This window comes from Staurois parvus, unplaced genomic scaffold (genome assembly GCF_062004578.1).
Source record: "Staurois parvus isolate SC_StPar_1 unplaced genomic scaffold, SC_StPar_1.0 ptg000011l, whole genome shotgun sequence".
NCBI lineage: Eukaryota > Metazoa > Chordata > Amphibia > Anura > Ranidae > Staurois > Staurois parvus.
In genome coordinates, this window is record NW_028317807.1 from 33,822,149 (window position 1) to 33,840,713 (window position 18,565).

The 18,565-nt window shown below is 42.4% G+C and overlaps 1 protein-coding gene across 1 annotated transcript in view; it reads right to left on the reverse strand.

The window, feature by feature from the left end:
* Window positions 1-18,565, reverse strand: part of BARD1 (BRCA1 associated RING domain 1) — a 122,949-nt gene that overhangs the window by 55,585 nt on the left and 48,799 nt on the right. The window contains exons 4-5 of the mRNA XM_089672327.1: window positions 11,649-12,679; window positions 253-333 (exon numbers count right to left, since the gene is read on the reverse strand). Of these exons, the coding sequence (XP_089528453.1) occupies window positions 253-333; window positions 11,649-12,679 (1,112 nt within the window). The remainder of the gene's footprint in view (window positions 1-252; window positions 334-11,648; window positions 12,680-18,565) is intronic.

Sequence of the window (18,565 nt, forward strand, 5' to 3'; positions counted from 1 at the left end):
AATGCCTTCTATATGTTTGCACTGCAGCTCTGACAGGTCCCCAGCACACATTGCTCGGCAACATTCGCATCCCCAGCAGATACATTCATACAATAAATATGTGGACACAATTGCCTGTTCTTAGTAATATGCAGAAATTATACCACAGTTGGCCTATGCGAGTCAGTTATGACCCAATTCCACCCAATAATAACTCTTCAATTATCAGTCAATCATGTTTGATTTGGGGTTTAAAAAGAATTAAAAAATTACCAAAGGTGTCCAGCCAGCATTGTCTTTCACATTGGGGTTGGCTCCATTCTTGAGAAGCTCCTCCACTCCCTTCAAGTCCCCCTGGGTGAGATTATGAAAGCAGTCTTATGAATTGTAGAACAGTAGGTGATGTCACATGTGCGTCTTATGAATATTCAGTGAAAACACAGCAAAAATTGCAGGATAGCTTTATGCATTAGATATGTGATAATGTGTCTGGAAGCCAGGCGCCACATTTTTCTTATTATTACTTCTAGCAAAAGACAGCTGCTCTTTAGTAGTGTATTAAAAATATTACTGCAACCACCGTGAGGTGCAGCCTTTATTATGATTAGAAATCAAAGTGGTGTTGCTGTACAACTGCCAGAGAACAAATATCAGCTAACTGCAGAGTCATAGGCTGTGGCACTTTACAGATGTAATGAATATGGTGCAATGAAAAGAACATTTCTTTCTAGCAGATTTCAGTCCTAAGGCTCATCTAGCCGGTCTCGGAAATGTTTGATGCAGGTATCTCCAGGGTGGACTCTGCTCTATAATAACATTTGGTCTTCTGTTTTGTGCTTTATGTCAGATTCTACAGCAGAAACAGTAAGTCTGTGAGGTTTAGGTGTTAAAAGAAAAATCGGAAGAATCAAAAAGCAGCATACATGTAGCATGAATTAAATAAATACATTTTATATACAAACATGAACAAAGAATGAGCATTAATAGATATATTCTACAATAAACAGGCAAAATTATTTTGCATGACATAACATGCCTTTCCTCATTTTATAACAACACATTCCTTCAATTGGGCTTTTTGTATGAGGCTACATGTACACTGAAACTGCCATTAGACATTAACGCTACTGCCAGCAGAAAACCGCAAAACGCTGCTTAAACGCGGTACCGCATTTAGAACTTGGATGTTTATTCATTTCATTGAACAGAGTACTTGCCATTGAAATAAACGCCCAAGTGATAAAAGTAGCTAGCGATTAGGTGCGTTTGCTGGCCAAAACGTTCCTCTCCTGAATGCGATTCTTCTGCGTTCAGGAGGACATTTAACTGTCCCTAAACTCTGCTGCTCCTAAACTCTGGTAAAAGCCTGTATGTGCAAAGACCCATAGGCTTTTACTGAGCTGAGTTCAGGGACTTTGGCAAAAAAATGGCAAAAGCTCCTAACGCACGTTTAGGAGCAGCAGTGTACATGAGGCCTAAAGCTAGCAATGAACAGCCCAGTCCAACTGTCCAATACAGTATTCAGATAAACATCAGGTTGATATCAGTTGGGATCCCCCTAGAAGACATAAATGACAACTGTCAAAGTTGACAAAGCTCATAAGCATTAATAGAAATTGAAAAGGTGAGCTCTCTTCCATAAAACAAAAGGGGAAAGAAGGTGCGAACCACATGCATCTGATTGCAGATATCTCCCTACCCATTATCTCAAGGAGATTATTGCACCATTAACCTCTTCACTGATTTGGTAACTAAAATCTTACTGGCTGAAGTGGATTACTACACATTATCAAATTGCCTAGCTAAGCAAGCATGAAATTTGGTCCCACACATTACACAGAGCTTGGGTTATGGACAACTAATCTGACCAAATACAAGGTTATCTTTTTTAGTTTGTACATACATACATACATGTACATCTTTTTGCCAGCACATACAGGTTTATGAATAAAGTGGACAAGGTCACCATTAGATAATCCCAGAAGGAAAACCATGTCTGAATGAGACGTAACCATATGAGGTTATCTGTAGACTCCAACAGGAAACCACTGCTTCTGACAAAAGTCTAATTGACTAGCTGCTTTATTGAAAAAAGAGCAAACAGGAGACACAAACCCCTAGTGCATTATCCAAGGTTTGTTAAAAATAAAGAGGATGAAAATGTACTCACAAACATGGCATAAATGTAAAGCTTAGTAGAACAGTAGAGATGGCCATAACAGTGGTGGGGTGTCCGACTGTCAGTATGGTCGGCTTGCTGACACGTTTCAGGGACGAGTCCCTTTCCTCAGAGCTGGTCACCAGCAAGCTGACCATACTGACATTCGGACACTCCACCACTGTTATGGCCATCTCTACTGTTCTACTGAGCTTTACATTTATGCCATGTTTGGGTGTATGTTTTCATCCTCTTTACTTTTAATAAACCTTGGATAATGCATTAGGGGTTTGCGTCTCCTGTTTCTCTTTTTTCAGTTGTTGATTTCCCTATCTGAGGAGGGCAGCATCTCTGAAAGGCTATTCATAGGCGATTTTGGTCCTGGTTCCCCTGGCTTTCCTTTGGCATTTGATCCCTGGAGCGCTGGACAGTTTATTCTGTTATCTGGTTTAGCTGCTTTATTGCTTTAAAGGTTTAAATACCTACTGTAAAGAGTAGGTGACAAAAAACATACGGTATGCCTAGAACTTTGATAATGTCCAAGCAGCACTAAGTATGGAGTAAGCATGACAGATTTCCTTCAAAGTGATTCTAAAGGCGTATTTATAAAAAAAAAACAAAAAAAACCAAAAAAAAACACAAAACATGTCTATACTTACCGGCTGTGTGCAGTGGTTTTGCACAGATCATCCCAGATCCTCCAATTCTCAGGTCCCCCACAGGCTCTCCTGGCTCCTCCGGTCTATCAGGTGCCCCCAAAGCAAGCAGCTTGCTATGGGGGCACCCGCTGCTTCGTGTATCCAGTTACACATGGAGCCGCAGCTTGGCCCGGCCCCCTCTCTCTTCTCATTGGCTCACTGGCTGTGATTGACAGCAGTGGGAGCCAATGACCCCCGCTTCTGTCTCAGCCAATGAGAAGAGGGAGTCCCGGGATAGCCGAGACTCCAGTGCACATTGCTGGATCGTGAGGGGGCTTAGGTGAGTATTGGGGGGGCTGCTGTACAGAGAAGGTAAAAAACTTTGAGCCTTTAGAACCAATTTAAAGTGTTTTTAAAGGCTGAAGAATGTTTTTAATTTAATGCATTCTCTGCACTAATGTAAAATATCTTCCATGTGCAGCTCACCACCATACACATCCCCCCCCCCCCCATACTTACCTGAGCCTGATCGCAATCCAGTGATTTGCAGATGATCAGAAAATCCCAATTTCCTCATTGGCTCAGAGACAGCAGCAGTTGCCATTGGCTGCTGTCAATCACAGTTAGTCAGGAGGGGCTGAGCCAGCTCCGCGTGACAATGCACACAGAGCCAGCTCAGGAGTGAGCCCACACGAATGCTCCTATATCAAGCAGCTAGCAATGGGGGAGAAGCCAGGAACACCAGCTTGGGGACCACGGAAGAGGATAGGAGCTGCTTTGTGCAAAACCATTGAACAGAGCAGGCAAGTATAACGTGTTCTCAATAAAAAAAAAAAAAAAGTGAGCATTTACATTCATTTTAAGGGGTTACGTAAAGCTGAATATGCATGTTACAATTTGGTTGTAGATCAACTGACAGCCATTTAGATCGCAAGCCATCATAAGTGGGCCCCCCCCAACCCTCTTGTCTTGACTTGTATCTGTGCTGTCTCCCTTTATTTTGTAAAGTGATGTGTAAACTGTTTGCACTTTATAAATCCTGAATAATATTAAATACCAATAAAACAGTGTAAGGTTCTACCTGGTAAATTGTTCCCATCTGGTTTTTGGCAGCTAGGGTCAAAAAAGTTTCAATACATAACAGTGTTCATTTAAAGGGCTTGCTTTAGCGTGCGCTTCTCATACACCGCTCCTAAGTAAATTGCTGTTTAGGAGAATGAAAAATCAGAGGTCCGTATGGAAAATGGCCAATGGGTGCACTATGCAATCAGGAATAGGTATCAGGCTAGCAAAAAAAAACTGCTGTTTACAAGAAAAATGTGAAGAGTACAGTTCCTGAGAATTATGGCATGGAAAAAAGTCAGAGATCCATTTTGACAGCAGTAGGTTAGAAGTCACATGTGTACACAGCTCCTCTGTGCTGCGTGTAGGCCTCATACCATTGGTTCACTGAAGGTGATCTGGAAAACGTTTGTATAGAAACTCAAGGGTGATAATGCCACTAATGGTGAAACTGAATGCCTCAAGAACCGGCCTTTGCACTATGGCAGCCCTCTTATTTTTAGGACAATCGCTTCCAATTCAAAATATGTGATATTTGGTTATTTTTATTGACACAGGACCTTCCCCCCCCCCCCTCCGTTCTTTCAACAGTGATGAGATGATTATTAAGGAAATGGCAAATTCTGGAAATCAGAAGGGAAATCGTAGTCTCGAAAAAAAAAAAAAAAAAAAAAAAACACATTCTTGTGGGCCAGGTTATCAACTTTCATTCATGTTTCTCGCACAGTTATTGTCAGTCACACAATACTTGCAGATAGCTTAATTGCGGCAGCTTAAATTTTTTTTTAGTATGCTCCTGGAGACTCAGACGAGTTCCAAACCAATTTTCTTATCAATGGAGCATTTCCTGGAAAATGCACGATAATCAAGCACAGCTCCCATTGCCTTCCAAAAGATTAAATTAACTCAAATCAGACGCCAAAAATGGAACTAATAAGCATCCAAGAACGGTCATAAAACGTTGTAACGATTGCTGCACATAAAAGAATTTTAGCTCTGACAGCTGGGAATAACTGCAGCTTTAAAGCTCGGCAATAAAAACTTCAGTGGAGATTTTGTTTTAACCCATAGTGAATAACGCTATCTAAAAGATGCTTATCTATGGGATATTAAGATTGTTGAAAGACTTGTGTATGCAAAATATAGCAACGCTCTCTGGGGCTATAGAAAAACTTATGAACATTAAAAGAGGTATTTTATGGTTTACCTGAAAGTACTTTAAGAGATTACCTTCACATTTTGGCTTGCCTGCTGCTCCATATTCATAATGGTAGTTAACACATAAATCTGTATATTTTCCCTCTTCTGGTTATCTGTCAGAATAGTGAAATCAGCACCCTTGCTGAGTAACTCAAAGCTAAATACAAAACTGCAGTTACATTAAAGGTTTAAAGCTTAAATATGATGTTAGTGAATGGGTTTACATACTGAATATTTAACTGTTCAGAAGCACTGATTGTTTTAGCAATGGAGTTGGGCTTTAAGGTTTTCTATCAATATTTCAGATCTTAAAAAATCTACAAACTGCAAAAGGAGCTTGGATGTACAGTATCTCACAGAAGTGAGTACACCCCTCACATTTTTGTAAGTATTTAATTCCATCTTTTCATGTGACAACACTGAAGAAATGACACTTTGCTACAATGTAAAGTAGTGAGTGTACATCTTGTATAACAGTGTAAATTTGCTGTCCCCTCAAAATAACACAACACACAGCCATTAATGTCTAAACCGCTGGCAACAAAAGTGAGTACACCCCTAAGTGGAAAGTCCAAAATGAGCCCAATTAGTCATTTTCCCTCCCCGGTGTCATATGACTCGTTAGTGTTACAAGGTCTCAGGTGTGAATGAGGAGCAGGTGTGTTCCATTTGGTCACTGGAAGTTCAACATGGCACCTCATGGCAAAGAGCTCTCTGAGAATATTGAAAAAAAAAATTGTTGCTCTACATAAAGATGGCCTAGGCCAGTGATGGCGAACCCGTGGCACGCGTGCCACAGCCGGCACACCGAGCCTTATCTGTGGGCACGCCAGGAGAATCCAGCGGCGCGCTGTCTTCCCGGCTGTAGTGTGCGTGACAGCCGGGTCCCAAGTGCGCATGCACAAGAAGCAGTGCTCTTTGTGAATGGTAAGGCGGTACCTGGGACACATGACAGATCCCAGAAGCCGCCGGACCAATCACAAAGCGCAGCGCTTCTCGTGCATGCGCACTGGGCATCCGGCTGTCCGACGAGCGCCCACACTACAGAAGCCGGGAAGACAGCGCGCGGCTGGATAAAGGAACAGGTAAGATAAAAAAAAAACTCTGCGGAAGTAAGAGCGGGTACCTGTCAAATTCAGGTACCCGCTCCCCCTCCCTCCCCAAAGGTCAGCAGTCATCTCTGTACTGTCCGCAGTCTCTGGTCATACCTGTGCTGTCCGCAGTCTCTGGTCATCCCTGTGCTGTCCGCAGTCTCTGGTCATCCCTGTGCTGTCCGCAGTCTCTGGTCATCCCTGTGCTGTCCGCAGTCTCTGGTCATCCCTGTGCTGTCCGCAGTCTCTGGTCATCCCTGTGCTGTCCGCAGTCTCTGGTCATCCCTGTGCTGTCCGCAGTCTCTGGTCATCCCCTGTGCTGTCCGCAGTCTCTGGTCATCCCCTGTGCTGTCCGCAGTCTCTGGTCATCTCCTGTACTGTCCGCAGTCTCTGGTCATCCCTGTGCTGTCCGCAGTCTCTGGTCATCCCTGTACTGTGTCCGCAGTCTCTGGTCATCCCTGTGCTGTCCGCAGTCTTTGGTCATCTCCTGTACTGTGTCCGCAGTCTCTGGTCATCCCTGTACTGTGTCCGCAGTCTCTGGTCATCTCCTGTACTGTGTCCGCAGTCTCTGGTCATCTCCTGTACTGTGTCCGCAGTCTCTGGTCATCTCCTGTACTGTGTCCGCAGTCTCTGGTCATCCCTGTGCTGTCCGCAGTCTTTGGTCATCTCCTGTACTGTGTCCGCAGTCACTGGTCATCCCTGTACTGTGTCCGCAGTCTCTGGTCATCTCCTGTACTGTGTCCGCAGTCTCTGGTCATCCCTGTACTGTGTCCGCAGTCTCTGGTCATCTCCTGTACTGTGTCCGCAGTCTCTGGTCATCCCTGTACTGTGTCCGCAGTCTCTGGTCATCCCTGTACTGTGTCCGCAGTCTCTGGTCATCCCTGTACTGTGTCCGCAGTCTCTGGTCATCCCTGTACTGTGTCCGCAGTCTCTGGTCATCCCTGTACTGTGTCCGCAGTCTCTGGTCATCCCTGTACTGTGTCCGCAGTCTCTGGTCATCCCTGTACTGTGTCCGCAGTCTCTGGTCATCCCTGTACTGTGTCTGCAGTCTCTGGTCATCCCTGTACTGTCCGCAGTCTCTGGTCATCTCCTGTACTGTGTCCGCAGTCTCTGGTCATCTCCTGTACTGTGTCCGCAGTCTCTGGTCATCTCCTGTACTGTGTCCGCAGTCTCTGGTCATCTCCTGTACTGTGTCCGCAGTCTCTGGTCATCTCCTGTACTGTGTCCGCAGTCTCTGGTCATCTCCTGTACTGTGTCCGCAGTCTCTGGTCATCTCCTGTACTGTGTCCGCAGTCTCTGGTCATCTCCTGTACTGTGTCCGCAGTCTCTGGTCATCTCCTGTACTGTGTCCGCAGTCTCTGGTCATCCCTGTACTGTGTCCGCAGTCTCTGGTCATCCCTGTACTGTCTGCAGTCTCTGGTCATCTCCTGTACTGTGTCCGCAGTCTCTGGTCATCCCTGTACTGTCTGCAGTCTCTGGTCATCTCCTGTACTGTCTGCAGTCTCTGGTCATCTCCTGTACTGTGTCCGCAGTCTCTGGTCATCTCCTGTACTGTGTCCACAGTCTCTGGTCATCCCTGTACTGTGTCCGCAGTCTCTGGTCATCCCTGTACTGTGTCCGCAGTCTCTGGTCATCCCTGTACTGTGTCCGCAGTCTCTGGTCATCCCTGTACTGTGTCCGCAGTCTCTGGTCATCCCTGTACTGTGTCCGCAGTCTCTGGTCATCCCTGTACTGTGTCCGCAGTCTCTGGTCATCCCTGTACTGTGTCCGCAGTCTCTGGTCATCCCTGTACTGTGTCCGCAGTCTCTGGTCATCCCTGTACTGTTAATTAGTTTGCACTACTGTACGAGTTGTTTTTTCTAAACCAAAAGCTCGATATTCAGTTTTCATTGCAGTGTTGGCACTTTGAAAGAAATAAGTTGGTTTTGGGTTGCAGTTTGGGCACTCGGGCTCAAAAAGGTTCGCCATCACTGGCCTAGGCTATAAGAAGATTGCCAAGACCCTGAAACTGAGATGCAGCACAGTGGCCAAGACAATACAGCAGTTTACCAGGATAGGTTCCACTCAGAACAGGCCTCACCATGGTCAGCCAAAGAAGTTAAGTGCACGAGCTCAGCGTCATATTTTATAGCGCCGTCAATTTACGCAGCGCTTTACATATATATTACACATTCACATCAGTTCCTAATCCTCAATGGGCATACAATCTATGGTCCCTAACTCACATTCATACATACACATACTAGGGCCAATTTGGACAGGATCCAATGCACCTACCAGCATGTCTTTGGAGTGTAGGAGGAAACCGGAGTACCCGGAAGAAACCCACGCAGGCACAGGGAGAACATGCAAACTCCAGGCAGGTGGTGCCGTGGTTGGGATTCGAACCAACGACCCTAGAACTTCCAGGTGGAAGTGCTAACCATTTAGCCACTGTGCTGTCATATTCAGAGGTTGTCTTTGGGAAACGGAAGTATGAGTGCTGCCAGCATTGCTGCAGAGGTTGAAGGGGTGGGGTCAGCTTCTCAGTGCTTAGCCCAAATGCCGCACACTTCATCAAATTGGTCTGCATGGCTGTCGTCCCAGAAGGAAGCATCTTCTACTGGAACCATGTCCTGTGGTCTGATGAGACCAAGATAATCTTATTTGGTTCAGATGGTATCAACCGTATGTGACGGCAACCAGGTGAGGAGTACAAAGACAAGTGTGTCTTGCCTACAGTCAAGCATAGTGGTGGGAGTGTCATGGTCTGGGGCTGCATTAGTGCTGCCGGCACTGGGGAGCTACAGTTCACTGAGGGAACCGTGAATGCCAACATGTACTGTGACATACTGAAGTAGAGCATGATCCCCTCCCTTCGGAGACTGGGCCGCAGGGCAGTATTCCAACATGATAACGACCCCAAACACACCTCCAAGACGATCACTGCTTTCCTAAAGGAGCGGAGGGTAAAGGTGATGGACTGGCCAAGCATGTCTCCAGACCTAACCCTATTGAGCATCTGTGGGGCATCCTCAAATGGAAGGTGGAGGAGCGCAAGGTCTCTAACATCCACCAGCTCCACGATGTTGTCATGGAGGAGTGGAAGAGGACTCCAATGGCAACCTGTGAAGCTCTGGTGAACTCCATGTCCAAGAATGATAAGGCAGTGCTGGAAAATAATGATGGCCACAAAAAATATTGACACTTTGGGCCCAATTTGGACATTTTCATTTAGGGGTGTACTCACTTTTGTTGCCAGCAGTTTAGACATTAATGGCTGTGTTGAGTTATTTTGAGGGGACAGCAAATTTACATTGTTATACAAGCTGTACACTCACTACTTTACATTGTAGCAAAGTGTCATTTCTTCAGTGTTGTCACATGAAAAGATAGAATAAAATATTTTCAGAAATGTAAGGGGTGTACTCACTTCTGTGAGATACAGTATATATGTGGCAAAGTTTGCTTAAACCAGAATTAACCACTTGCCAACTGTGTTACAGCCGAATGACAGCTACAGTGTGGTTGTCCAGTTCTGGGAGGGCGTCACAGGGCGTCCTCCCAGAACACACCCTCTTGCACGCCCCCAGGGGTGTGCAACCAGCGATCTCTGTGATCACTGTGTCCTAATGGACACAGCTGATCACGTGATGTGGTAAAATGCCAATCACAGCAGTCTTTTACCACATGATCAGCTGTGTTCAATGACACAGTATATCACTGGTAAATGGAGTTGCCGGTTATCGGCTGCACTTTCCTCACACTGTCACAGCATGAGGAAAGTACTGCCGATAATCGACAATTGTCAAAGGACTGATCGATACTGATGATCAGTGCCCAGCAGTGCCACCCACAAGGGCCCAGCAGTGCCACCCACAAGGGCCCAGCAGTGCCACCCACCTGTGCCCATCAGTGCCGTCAGTCAGTGAAGGAGAAAAATTACCTGTTTGCAAAATTTTATAATAGAAAGAAAAAAACATTTTTTTTTTAATTTGAATTTTTTGTTTTTTTGTTTATAGCGCAAAAAATAAAACACCCAGTGGCAATTAAATACCAGCAAAACAAAGCTCTATTTTTGTGAAATAAATGATAAACATTTCATATGGGTACAATGTTGCATGACCATGCAAGTATCATTCAAAGTGCGACAGCGCAGATAACTTAAAATTGGCCTGGGCACGAAGGGGGTATAAGTGCCCAGTAGGCAAGTGGTTAAAAGGGAGCTTTACTTATATTTCCTTCAATGATCCCCGTCCCTCGCTGGCATCTTCTTCTGTGTGCCGTTCTTTGGCTATCTTCATTGTCTGGCACAGGATGAAGTTACACTTACAGCCAGTCATTCCGGCACACAGGGATTGGGCTCACACCATAAGCCGAACTGCGCATGCGCAGCTCTGTTTACATGCTGGAGCACATGGAGAGCAGGTAGGTGTTCTTTATTGCAGAAGGAATATAGCATGTCTTTTCTGCAATAATGAGCCTGCCTACACACAGCGAGTAACAGCAAAACTTTAGTTCCATTTAACCACTTCTTGACCACGTTATAGTCGAATGGCATCTACAGGGAGGCCATCCAGTTCTGGGACGGCGTCATATTATGTCCTCCCACAACGCGCCCCCAGCGGCACACACCCGGTGCTCACTATGCTCGTTGGGTCCTTTGGACACAGCTGATCACATGACACAGTAAAAGGCCAACCACAGCCGCCTTTTACCACATGATCAGCTGTGTCAAATCACAGGTGATCATCATGTAAATACACTTGCCGGTCATCGGCAGTACTTTCCTCACGCTGTTACAGTATGAGGAAAGTACTGCCAGTAACCTGGAACTGTGAAAAGAGACATCTGCACTAATAATCAGTACAATGATTATCAGTTCAGCTCCAAAAGTGCCTATCAGTGCTCAACAGTGCTGCCCATCAGTCAGAGCCAACAGTCAGTACCCTTTAATGCTGCATATTAGTGTCCATCAGTGCCTCCTCATCAATGCCCTATCAGTGATGCCCATCAGTGCAGCCGCATCAACGCACATCAGTGAAGGAGAAAAATTACCTGTTTGCAAAATGTTATAATTGAAAATGTATAAAACATAACATTTTTCTTTGTCTTTTTTTTTGTAGAGCAAAAAATAAAAAACCCAGTGGCGATTAAATACCACCAAAAGAAAGCTCTGAAAAAAAATTATAAAAATTTTATATGGGTACAATGTTGCATGCCTACGCAATTATCATTCAAAGTGCGGCAGCACTGAAAGATGAAAATTGGCTGGGGCAGGAAGGGGGTAAAAGTGCCTAGTAGGCAAGTGGTTAAAACCCACCAAAATAATAGCTAGACAGGTTTTTTTGGCTGACAGAAGCTCTAGCTTAAATACTGTTAATTTAAAGACAGCCTTGCATGATCAGATCTTTTGTTGTATAGAGCTGGCACTGATCTAAAATAGAAAACAATAATTGCCAAAAAAACCTACAAGCTGAGAAAACAAATTTTTTAATGTCATGATCTTATATGTTGCACACGATACAGTCCAATGATTACCTTTATGGAAGTAACATGAAGCAATGTCTCTCCCTTGATGTTCTTCTTAGAAGCAGAAAGGTTACTTGGAGACATCTGGATACTGGTGATAGTTTGGCTTGTTCTTCTTCCATCTTTGTTTTTAGAAGAGGGTGTGGAAGGCTTGGAAAACAATTTTGGTTGTTCCAGGCTCGCATCACTTATTTCTGTCTTCTCAGATTTACAACGGCCTCCTGGTTTCTGAAGCCCTTTTCTTGAACGTTTTGAGGTACTTGAAAGAGAAGGAGATGGGCTTTCTTTGCGTTTTAAGACCTTAGTTTCTCTTTTTGGAGTTACATATGAAACTATTTTTTGCCTTGCACTTCGTAAAGCTTTTTTATTACTGGCTTCGTCTTCACAATCATCAACTCCATTATTATCCTTGTGTTGATTACTTCCATCTACCTGGCCATCTTTAGTGTCACAGACTTCATCCGATAAAGACCTAAATACAATAGTGTTAGAAACTGGCACAGAACATTGAGGCTCCAATAGACTGACCTCAGTCAACGTTTCACTATTTTTTGATTCAATTTCTGCATGTTCTTCAAAACAGTACTCATTTCTAGTCTGGATATTTCTCATTGGTGAACCACATTTTTCATCATTTTCCTGTTCACTAAGAGATGGTAAAACTACAGGAGAATTGCAAAATGAGACAGATCTAACATTTGTTGACACATCACTTTTCTTGAAATCATCACTATATTGAGTTTGTTTTCCAACCCCCCATTCTTGGTTGATATGTTCTAGTTTCTTCTTTTTGGATTTTCTTTGTTTTGAATTCTTCTTTTTCATGGGCTCCACAGTAGGTGAGGACACAAACTCGTATGTTTCTATTACTGGAATCTGTTCATGTTTTGATGGAATCTGCTGATTGACTCCTTTTTTCAAGACATACCTCGCCTTTCCTCTGCGAGGGCTGAACCACATCTTTATCTCTTTTTTATTGCATTCTCCTTCAGTGGTGCTTGATTTGAGTGATGCATCTTGACACAAATCCATTTTGTTTTCTGCAAGAGAAGTGTAAATTATAAGTCATTTTCAGCAGTTTATGTAAGCACCATTAGTTTCTAATACAAGCAATTGTTATGAAATGGTACTCATTTTAAATGGTGTTATAGAGGGTACTTTTGGGAATATATCTCACATGCTAGGAAGGGACAGTTGTTATTTGGCTATTCTGGGGTGGAGTGGCTAAGAGCACCCAAAAAGAAATAAAAAGCCTAAAAACTGTATGTAATTGTAACATAGCTTTTAAAATCAAAGAAAATGCAGGCTCACAATGCATATTTTTATGCACCAATATACCTCATCACCAGGACTAAACAGTATGGAGGGAATAAATAAAAATGGTGTCAAACTTTGTCTCACAAGGAGTGCAGGCAATCAGCTTTTAAATGTTCATTTTTTAAGCTGTGTGGACAAAAATGAACAGAAGCAGATTGATTGCTATGGGTAACAACACCAATTGAGATCCAACTTGTCTTAGACACATTATATTAATTCCCCTTAATGTGGAACTTTAAGACAACTGTACTGAACAAAAAAGTAGGCTGCCATTGCCGTCCACTCTCTGAATTTGCTACCTGGCTGTCAAGGTGATCCAACTGCTTCAATATTTTTTTTAGGTCAGTCAAGCGTTCTGACTATGTCAGTCATTGAGAAAAGACAGACAGAAACAACAAGAGAACTAGACCTTTCAGAAAGAGGTCTGAAATCGCATCCTCCCTTTTTCTCACAGAACAGTTTTTATTCAAATATATAAAATTTGTGTTGTTCCTCTAAAAAAAGTGAAGAAAAGTGAATATTAGACTGTTCAAAAAAAATAGCAGTGTTTGTATTCTTCTTTACAAACTCAAACATTCACTATATAAACTGATAAATGTTTGAAGATTTTGCTTTCCTTTCAATCACTTAATTAATATTTAGTTGTATAAGCACTGTTTCTGAGAACTGCTGTACATCTGTGTTGCATGGAGTCAACCAACTTCTGGCACCTGTGAACAGGTATTCCAGCCCAGGATGATTGGACTACATTCCACAGTTCTTCTCTATTTCTTGGTTTTGCCTCAGAAACTGCATTTTTGATGTCACCCCACAAGTTTTCTATTGGATTGAGATCCGGGGATTGGGCTGGCCACTGGAACCAAGATGTTGCACGTTTACTGGTGTGTTTGGGGTCGTTGTCTTGTTGGAACACCCATTTCAAGGGCATTTCCTCTTCAGCATAAGCCAGCATGACCTCTTCAAGTATTCTGATGTATTCAAACTGATCCATGATCCCTGGTATGCGATAAATAGGCCCAACACCGTAGTATGAGAAACATCCCCATATCATGATGCTTGCGCAACCATGCTTCACTGTCTTCAGTGTACTGTGGCTTGAATTCAGTGTTTGGGGGTCGTCTGACAAACTGTCTCCGGCCACTAGACCCAAAAAGAACAATCTTACTTTCATCAATCCACAAAATGTTGCGCCATTTCTCTTTAGGCCAGTCAATGTGCTCTTTGGTAAATTGTAACCTCTTCAGCACGTCTTTTTTTCTACAGTGGGACTTTGCGGGGGCTTCTTGCAGATAGCTTGGCTTCACATAGGTGTCTTCTAATTGTAACAGTACTCACAGGTAACTTTAGACCTTCTTTGATCTTCCTGGAGCTGATTGTTGGCTGAGTCCTTGCCATTTTGGCTATTCTTCTATCCATTCGAATGGTAGTTTTTTGCTTTCTTCCACGTCTTTCAGGTTTTGGTTGCCATTTTAAAGCATTTGCGATCATTTTAGCTGAGCAGCCTATCATTTTCTGCACTTCTTTATATGTTTTCCCCTCTCCTATCAACTTTTTAATCAAAGTACGCTGTTTTTCTGAACAATGTCTGGAACGACCCATTTTCCTCAGAATTTTAGAGAGAAATGCACTGTAACCAGCATGTACAACATTTGCTGCCTTCCTTCCTTAAATAAGGGCAATAATTGCCACCTGCTTTTCAAAGAATGAATGACCTCACTAATAGAACTCCACTCTGCTATTATTTTGAACATGCCCCTTTCAATTAGTGATTCAATTACACAGAATCAGCAGCATGCATGTCATGACTGTTGGATTTCTATTACTCTACTACACCTGCTAGTAAATTATTTGCCATGTAGAAACATCATTTCTATTAAAACAGTGATTGATCAGGTTAGTGATGTCTGACTGCTATTATTTTGAACACAACTGTATGTGAGTGCTGAGGGATCTTAGATAAAAACTAAACAGCTCCACTTTACCCGCCAGTGTTCCCGGGCAGAAAGGTAGTCAGACATGGGTAAAAGTTTACTAACGAGTCCCTTTTTTATTTCTCTTTTTAACTTAGCAATCAAAGGGGCCTCCTTACACTTTCTACCTTGGTACTGGCATTTTTTTTTCCAGCTGAGACCTGCATTATTTATCAGTAAAGCCTAGTACACATAATCAAACACATACAAAAAAATACAGCTTTTGATGCAATCGTACGATAATCTGATCGTTAGTACACAGATTTCATGTGCAATTATTCGAAAGGGACAAGCACAAACATTTTTCTCGTATGACACCAGATTGTACGATTTTTGTTTAATTACCACAATTTTCATCCAAAAATACAATACTTTACATCACTTCTGATTTTTTCTGTCTTACAAGAATTTTTGTAACTTTTGTAACCTCTTCACATTTGAGATGAGAATATTAATATCGTTCGATATTCTCATCGTGTGTACAGGGCTTAAGTGATTTGCAAGCGATTTCCCTAGACTGGAAGGTCGATTGGGGATATGCATATATATTTTCATCAGCCATATAAACCTTTTTCTTACTTGCTTTTCTTTTTCCATAGAGGTCCACACTGATCGCTTTTGGGTTCTTTGTGCCCTTTGTATCCCACTGTCCAGTCCCTTGGGGATCTAGGTGTCGCAAAGGGCTACTTTTTACTCTCTAGATCAAATATCATGGGCAATAGGCGTAGTTGAATGTCTATCTATAATTTCATTGATGCATAATTGATGGGATGATCTCCATTTTTCGTATGATTTATGTATAATTTAGGATTCATATCCAGGCCTGGACACTATACCCATTAATAAAGATTCTGGATGAATTGAAACCCTTTGGAGTTCAGATGCATGTTCCAGTGGCCCTTTGTTCTGTATATGTATCAGTGTTATTGGGATTGTCTAATTTTATGTGCCACACGTTTGGTGTAGATTTTAGAGTTGGTTCACACCATAGAAACAGCCCAGATGTGTTTTTGGCACGTTCTGATGCGGTTTTGATGCTTTCCAGTTCATTTTCCCCCTCTTTTTTTCTTCAATTTAAATAGGGACATGTGCGTTTTTGTGCATTCTAGTGCATTTTTTATGTGTTTTACCGCATTCCAGTTCTGTGCAGGAAAATGACATTGTCAACCATATAACCTACTTTCTGTGCATTTTGGATGCAGAAAAAAAGCACACGGAAGCGCATGTAGTGTGAACTGGTCGTTATGTATTTACTATAAGATTTTTTATATTTTAACATTGTTGTTTGCCATCAAAGTCCCAACTAGTTGCCAAATATATTTTCATTATTAGGGATGGGGGCACTTTGCAATTACATCAGACAGATTTATATTTTTAAATATACCTAAATACAGTAAGCAACAGAATTGTCTTCATATGCATTTGAAGCAGTCAGCAGATAGCAGCCTCTACGCAGGGGCAGAACCTCTCCACAGTTTGTGCTAAAAGCAAATCTAAATACTCAGGTAAGGGTCATACCGCTACATTTATTCTATTCAATATGGAGGTTGGCATGGTTAACATCCTCCTGAAAATGCTTGGTGTCTGGCTTCAATACCTTTGAGTCACAAAGCCAAAAAAAGCACTATATATGTCTGGGTAAGTAACTGAAAATGACTCAGAGCATGATGATGACAGCCAGGCAAATAGCACCTGCAGACTGTATTATCTGACTCTCATTAAAGGTTTCCTTTAAGATATAATGGAATATAATACAGGACCTTATGAAGAAAAAAAAAAAACACCAAAAGCAACAATGCCACTTGAAAAATGAGTGGATTTTTCTCTGAAACTGGCAGACATCCAAATCTTTCCCTCGTGCGTGTAAAAACTATAAGTTTAAACCAGAGTTCTCCCACCAATGTAATGTAACAAAGGGAAAAAAAAAAAAGTCTATGGCAAAATGAAGCAATTACAAAACGCTGCTTTAGCTGCCATTAATCTGCATCAAAGAAATATAATGATCCACACTGTGTGCCTTTCAAATTATTTCCCATTACCAACAGTAAGTTGAGAAATCTCTTTGATAAACGCGCCTCTTATTAAAAAATCAAAGGAAAATGGTTTGGTGCCATCTGGGTAACAATTTTTGCAGTCACTGTGGAATGATTATTTTGCATTAGAGAGAAAAAAAGGAAAAGGCAGCCGTTTAAACACTCATCTTAAGCTATTATGTGGAATGCAACACATGCAAAATAAGTTCTATATAACCAAACAACGTCAAGTACTGCCTGGAGAAAGAAGCATATCTGAACAGAAGGGGCTATTACAATCGACTTACTTTCAGCACCACTAAGGCAGAATACATCAGATTATAGTAAAGTGGTCGAAAGTAACAAAAGCGCCCAATACTAAAGTACTTAAAGTGCTACTAAACCCACAAGAGTTAAATCAATCTGTATATGCCGTAAAGCATTTTTGTCATACTCACTGTCGAACCTAAGGAGTTAATCCTCTGCTTTGTGTAAAAAGGCTGTTTGATCCGGTCTTCCCCTTCTACTGTCCCCAATCCATCTGCTGATAGTACAGGGCTCTAGGAGTCACTCTGCACATGCTCAGTTTGGTGTGTTTTGCTAGAAAGTTTTTTTTTCTATTTGGGAGGGTGCATGTGATCAGCACAGGGCCAATCAGCACTGTCCAGACAGAGGGTCATGGATCCTGCAGCCTCATACGAAAAACAGAGGAGAATGAAAACTCCTCCTACAAGCTTTAACCTGTGCTCAGCTGGACACTGATAGAAGACACAAGACTGCATTATACTGTTGATGATAAAAGGTATTTAGCAGTTTATTTTTACTAAAATAATTGCATTTCCATGTTCTGAGTACTGTGGGAGACCAGATATAGTGAATGCAGGGTCCTGGGTTTAGTAACACTAAGTACAACATAACCTTCTTTTTAAGAGGCGTTTCGTTTTTAACAAAAGTTACAATAGACACATAAGCAATCAGGAGCCCCAAAAAAGGAGCGGCAGAATAAGTTGTACACAACAAAAACCAAAAACAACAAGTGTGTAGGGACTATGCAGAGCCCGCATTTAGACAATGTTATGGCTATGTGCATGAAATTTACAAGATGGGTTGAGAAAACAAATACACACATTCATACAAAACAAAGCATACGTATGCCACCATCTCCTCCATAATCATGAGAGATAGAGCCCGTAGCCACCACAGCAGTGGTGTAGGAACCAGATTAATTTGAGGAGACATGTGAGAGTGACTGAGTTAATGGAGTATCACCCCAGAAGGAGTCTGAGATGTCTAACCAGGGTTGCCATGCTTTCACAAATTTTTTAGGGCAAGCCTGACCTTTATAGGTCAACTTATATTTAGGCAGATGAGCGTTAACCATACAATAGAATTGTTGTATGGAAGATAGATTAGCATTTTTCCAATTCAACAAGATTTTTTTTCTAGCATAAAACAAAAGCAAACGTATGAAATCATTCAAAGTTCCCAAAAGACCCACTTCTAGGGCAAGAGGAACTGACAAATGCAGGGGCATGTCAAAAAAGACAAGAAGATCCTGCCAATACAATGTATGAGTCGAGCCAGCCCAGAACATGTGCAGCAGATCTGCATCCTCAAGGTCACAACG